General features: G+C 32.9%; 1 protein-coding gene across 1 annotated transcript; it reads left to right on the top strand.

The window, feature by feature from the left end:
* Window positions 1–275: 275 nt before the first annotated feature.
* On the top strand, window positions 276–914 carry LOC129913688 (uncharacterized). Its single transcript, XM_055992488.1, has one exon. It carries the CDS (start codon window positions 276–278, stop codon window positions 912–914), a length of 639 nt encoding a protein of 212 aa, XP_055848463.1.
* The last annotated feature ends 5313 nt before the right edge of the window (window positions 915–6227 follow it).

Raw genomic sequence — 6227 nt, 5'->3', positions numbered from 1 at the left:
CAAATTTTTTTTTACACAAAACCAATACTTCCCCTATAGAGCAAGTAAAAATTCTAAAAAATTCTAATTCATAAAAAATTCTATGCAAAATTTGTGCCTTAAATATTAATTTTAATACTCGTCGAATTTCTTACAATTTTGGCTATTTGACCATATGTAGGTATGCATATATACACACTTTTTCAAATATAATATTGAAGATAATATAAGGTCAAAGAGTCAAATTTGTAGATTCACAGGAAACATTTCCGTATCGAGAGCTTATTGGTGCCTTGATGTATCTATCTGTGGCGACAAGGCCCGATATTGCAAATACCGTCTCAAGATTGGGACAATTTACTTGCAATTCAAATAAATGTCATTGGTTAGCAGCGAAACGTGTGCTAAGGTATCTGGCTGGAAGAGCAAGTCTTGGGCTTGTGTATACAAAAAAGAAAGAAGCCTTATTTGGATACACTGATGCTGATTGGGGAAATTGTGTCATAGATCGTCGATCGTATACTGGGTATGTGTTCTTACTCAGTGGTGCAGCAATTTCTTGGAAATCAACAAAACAAAGAACTGTCTCCCTTTCCACTACAGAGGCTGAATATGTAAGTTTATCTGAAGCTTCGAAGGAAGCAATTTACTTGAGAAGTATATTGCTGGAGCTTGGATTTTTGGATTTTGCTAAAACTAAAATTTTTGTTGATAATCGTGGTGCACTGTGCTTGGCAAATGATCATGTTTTTCATGCACGCACTAAACATATCGACATCAAACATCACTTTGTTCGAGAATCTGTTGTTGCTGGGATGTTTGTGTTGCAACATATACCAACTGATCAGATGACTGCAGATATTCTTACCAAGCCGTTGAGTCGTGAAGTTCACTCGAAATGTACTGAAGCACTTGGGTTAAGAAAACTAAATTAATTTCATTATTGTTAACGTTTGTATTGAGAGGGCGTGTTAAATATTGGTCTTTAACAATATATACGTTTACAATAATTATTTACTTTGATATATTTACTGTACTAAATTTATGTATAGTGTTTCTGATAATTATGTTTTATTAATTTTGTAATTAATATTTTTCATTCTATCAAATACTTTTGCTTAATAAACATTGTTCCTGCTAATATTATAAATATTCTTTTTATTAAGAACATTCTTCTTTTGGGAACCTGCATAATATTTCACAGTCAAATTTCGACCCCTCTCTAACTTTCACACCAAAGATGCTAGAAATTTCAAACTCGCTACATTTGGTCAAAATCAAACACCTCACAAAAGATGAGTAGTTTCCGAGATATAGGGCTTCAAAAATCGCAAAAACCGTAACTTACTCACTGACTCAATGATTCACTGACTCACTGACAGATCATCAAAATTATGGAGAACTTCCCGATATCGTAGAAACTTGAAATTTTACACGGTGATATAGGACTTGTGGTGTAAACAAAGGAAAAAATCGAAAATTTGAGATTTTCAATTTTAATCAAATATTATTATATAAATATTGAAATAACTTTAAAAATCGGTAATTAAAAGAAAAATTGTCAAGATAACAGTCAAAATTTTATTGATACGAATTTGAACCCAAACTTTAGAACTTGATACACTTTTACATCTCAATACTTTTTGTGCCAGCATAATTTCAACATAGGAGAACTTGGCTCTTTTTTTAACAGTAATGTTTTTGTTGTGATATTAACTACATTATGGCATACCAACATTATTTTATTTAGAATTATTAAATAAAAAAAAAATAGGCACTTCTAGGAATCGAACCTTGGACTCCCGCGTGTGAGCCGAATTCTTATCGATATTTTTGCACTTGTAGGGTTTTGAAATTGCCTCTCAGGATCGCCGCTCAGGACGTGGCCACTTCGTCGCTCAGGATTGCCGCTCAGTCGCTCAGGACGTGGCCGTAGCCTTGATCTTGCTCTTATCGAAATTTCAAAATTTCCAAAATTTTAGCACTATACAATTTACATAATTTTAAGAACTTGGAGAGCGTTTGAAATGTATTTTATTCAAATTATTGGTAAAACCTATTGTAACGTTTTGACTAACTTCTAAAGAGTATGCTGGAACACACAAATTAAATCATTACGTTTATTAAAGCTAATTAGTAAGACCTAATCATAAGTTTATCTTTCATAAAAATCTTTTGTTCAAAAATATAGGTAGGTACTTTAAGCTTAATTTATTCCAAATCACCGCTTCTCATTCTTCTTATTCGAAACACTATTATCACCACGCTGAATGGCTTCTTTCTTCCTTATGCCACTGACAACACAATTGACTGCTAGAACGAATTTTCTGTTTTAATCGGAACATAATTTCCTTTCTCCATGGATAAGAGATAATGTTTTATAATATTTAAGCAAACAAACCTAATCCATCAAATACGTCCGGTAATTCATGAAGTTTCTAAAGTGCACGCAATTATTTTGATATCATAAAATCCCTCAAAGCCCTTCAATCCGCTATAGCTAGCTCTCGCAACTTTCGAATATTTATCTCTATTTCTCTAGCTGCTGATGATGGCTGCTGCTATCTATCTACTACACTAAGTAAATAAACTTTAATCGTTCCTGCTGCTTCCCAAAAAATATAAATATGAACTCCTGCTCCTGCTTCCCATCATCATGAATCATTTTACTATGCACGTTCATCTACTAAGTTTTTTTTTTTTGTTTGGGAATAGGTTTTGGCATCATCATGAGAAGAAGAGAGAACAACGGGCGCATCCTAATTGTAAATGCGAGATTAACTTCCTCCCAAGTCAACTTCCCCCGCTGTGGGTCGCCTTCCTGACGTTGCGATGGGCACCAGGCGACGACGACTATACGGATTTTTGGGTTATTATTTTACAATTTTGGATGAAAATAAATTCCACCATCAGCCATCAGTATCATCATCCGTTACTACACAATCTACAAACAAAAGCCTGAAAGTCCTCCGTCCCCCGTCCTCCCGAGAAAAAGGACTGCGATCGTACGTGCAAAGTTAAATTTATGAAAATGGCTGATTGTCCGAACTGGAAATTCAGAGAAATTCAGGTCTTCTGGTGCTGCAGAATGGGGAACGTATGGCAGGAGCAGGATAATTATTCATGAACTTCATCGTTGTTCGTCGATTTGTTTTTTGGCGCCATTGCTTTGCTAGATATTTCAGTCCCAGATTCAGTCGGTTGGTCGTATAACTGTACAATGTTCGTGTACAAGTATCTGCGTTTTGTGTTAAAATCCTTTTTGTTTTGGTTGGTAAATGAGTTTTTTGTATTTTTTGTTGAAACTTGGAGCTGAACCAAGTGGCATGATGGTGTTGTATGTTGTGTGCGAGTTGAGTCTACAAGAGGATAAAGTAACAATTTAATTGTGAATGGAGCGGATTATTATTTACATATTTTGTTTTAACTGGCTCCCGATTAACCCTTGTTAAAGTGTCCTTCACAATATATACAGCTTTCGACTCTTGAATCATTTTTGTTATGGGTTTTATGGTAGGAATGATGATATTTATTTGTAAATTTGTCATCACAAGGAAACATACCTAGATAAATGCAGGTGCCACATGAATGTTTCATAAATGATTACTGTGGGGCTGACGTCAGATGTTTTTATCTGTAGTGTCTATGCTTTTAGGCGATTTAAAAAGTTCTCGACCAGAATCATAAATATTGTCGGTGGAATACATGAAAGAAATTATCTATTCCGGCAGGTTTCTATAGTTTTCCAAGTCTCACACATTCTTAAAACGGAATTCTTGATAATTGAGATATTTTTTTTTCTCAAAAACACTTTCAGATGGAAGCATTATTATGAAACAACTATTTCTCAAATAATATTCTTACTTTAAATCCTGCAAAATATAAAAAATTATTTTAAACAAAAGAGCTGATCAGCGAACTTTATTATTTTTTTTACTTGCTTAGAAATGTAATTTAAAGCGATTTTCAAATAAACATGAGTTTGAGTCTATATGTTTTATATCTCAGAGGATATTTTGACTATAAGGCAATAAGTATTATCATTTTAAACGCGAATTTTGCAAAATTTGACTCCAAAAAGACGCATATTAACCGAAAAATAGTTGTTTTTAATAAAACGGGCCTAGACAATTTTTGTAGGGCTAATTTTTTAGCTGTGATAAAGGTAGGGCAAGTTTAGGATTGGTATAAAAAATCGAACTCGAGATAACAATGAGACCCGAGATCAGAAATAACAGTCAACCTTTATTTTCAATTGGTTTCTCTATGAGGTTAAGGTTTGAGATTTATTTTAAAAAATCAAAAATAAAGGTTATCGGTTGAGATTTATTTTTTATTTTTTTAAATATCTCTCAAGGGTTGAGATTTTTACAAAAAAATAAATGGAACAGGTCAACCTTTAACCGTTTTCGCTGAAAATAAATCAAAAATGGTCAATTCAAAGTAAAATGTCGAATATGTCAAGAATGTCTTTATATTGCAAAAATAAATGTGAAAAGGATGTTTTTTCTAAGTTTATGTATTAAATAATGTATGAACTAAATAGACTCTCAAAGTTCTTTAGACCCAAGACTATACCTCTTTTCGTTTAAAGTAAAATCTAAAGACGAAAATGTGTTTTCCACTGTGTATTTGAGTAGCTGGGACGACAAGCACAACCAATGCAATTTCGAATATTTCAAGAGACCGATGTTCTAACATCTAGGTCAAAGTGTTCAGCTTCCAGAAGCGTTTTCGCCCGCCCAACTTCAAACGGCTATATCTCGGAATTATGAAAAAAAAAAAAATGAAAAAAAAATTGTTTGATGCCAAAAGGGAGAAGGGACTATAACCTACATTTGGGTACCACTCCCGTCCCTGTAGGTGCACGCGTTCTCAAACTGGGAGAACTTAAAAAATCAAAAAAAAGTAAGCACGAAATTTTTTTTAAGGAAAATGTGGCGGACTAACATGGAAGGAGATTTTTTAAAAATCTGACAATATGCAAAGCGTAGGCCCATGACACAAGCTATCATTTGGCATCACTCCCAAAATTTTATCTTAAGCAGTTTAGCTTCCAGGAGCGTTCTTATGATGAGGGATTTTTGGAAAAAAAAATTTACCCCAACATATAAACGCGGCTTTCTCGGAATTTAAAAAAAAAATCGAAAAACCGGATCATACCACTGAGAATATAAGTTTTCATATGGCACCACTCCCATGTCTCTAGGAATTGATACATTTGCAGATGAGATTTATTTTTTTCTCTCAGCGATAAATCTCACTGGTTGATAGAAACATAAAAAAATACAAAATAAAGGTTTCTCTCAGACCTTGACCGAAATTTTTCTTTTTTTAAAATAAAGGTTATTTTATGACCTTTATTGAAAATGGCGACAAGTAAGAGTTATGAAGGAACCTTTCAAAAGGTTGAGATTTATTTCTGATCTTTGAATGAGACATGACATTATGATAATGTAGAATGTAAAAAAAGTGGGTCTCGCAATTCTGTCTGTCTCTCTGTTTCTTTCCATCTCAACCTAATACCCATCAATGGTACTTGCCATATGACCAAACCAATAGTGTGTTTTCTCGAAAACGGCTCTAAAGATTTTGATTTAAAATCAAAAATTTTTTTATGAAATTACAAAATTAAGAAAATTGGATTTTTTTTTAAATAATTGATAAATTTTAAATAATTCGTAAATCGTACTATTGTATGTTTTATAAAGTGCACAAAAAGAATTTAGAAGCTTTTGCTGAGAGCTACTTATTCTAAAAGTGGGACGTCTTAATTACTGTAAGTACCTCGACGCCCAGTTCGTACTTGAATTCTATCCGTACTATATAAAATTCTTGGTTACATCGCGAAATGCATTTTGAAGAACTTATGTCTTTGGATGATTTTTTATCTCCAAAATTGTAGAGTTGATATTATGGTTTTTCTTAAATGTTATATTCAATTGAAGGGTCTAGTTGAAAAATAGCACAAGTCTGTTGCAACTAATTTTGAGAAAAGGGCATTTTAAAATTTTGTTCTTCATACAACTTAGTACTTAAGGCACGTCATTTATTTATTTTCTTAGAACTGCTTAAATTTTTTTCCTTAAAGTAAATAAAAAGCACATACAAAACAACAACAACGAAATTTCTCAAATTTTGGGGTATTATTTCATTTTTTCGACCCTTGTTTCATTTTGTTTTTGGGGCATAATTTCATTACGAAATAAATCGCGCGATTTTTTCAGCTATTCTGTTACTTTCTAATG

The sequence above is a fragment of the Episyrphus balteatus genome, chromosome 3 (assembly GCF_945859705.1).
Source record: "Episyrphus balteatus chromosome 3, idEpiBalt1.1, whole genome shotgun sequence".
In the NCBI taxonomy this organism is placed as follows: Eukaryota; Metazoa; Arthropoda; class Insecta; order Diptera; family Syrphidae; genus Episyrphus; species Episyrphus balteatus.
The sequence above is the reverse complement of the archived record's forward strand: the minus strand, read 5'-3'. Positions and strand labels throughout refer to the sequence as shown.

Coding starts and splice junctions, on each gene's coding strand:
- LOC129913688 (XM_055992488.1), top strand. CDS start 276: ATGTATCTATCTGTGGCGACAAGGCCCGATATTGCAAATACCGTCTCA.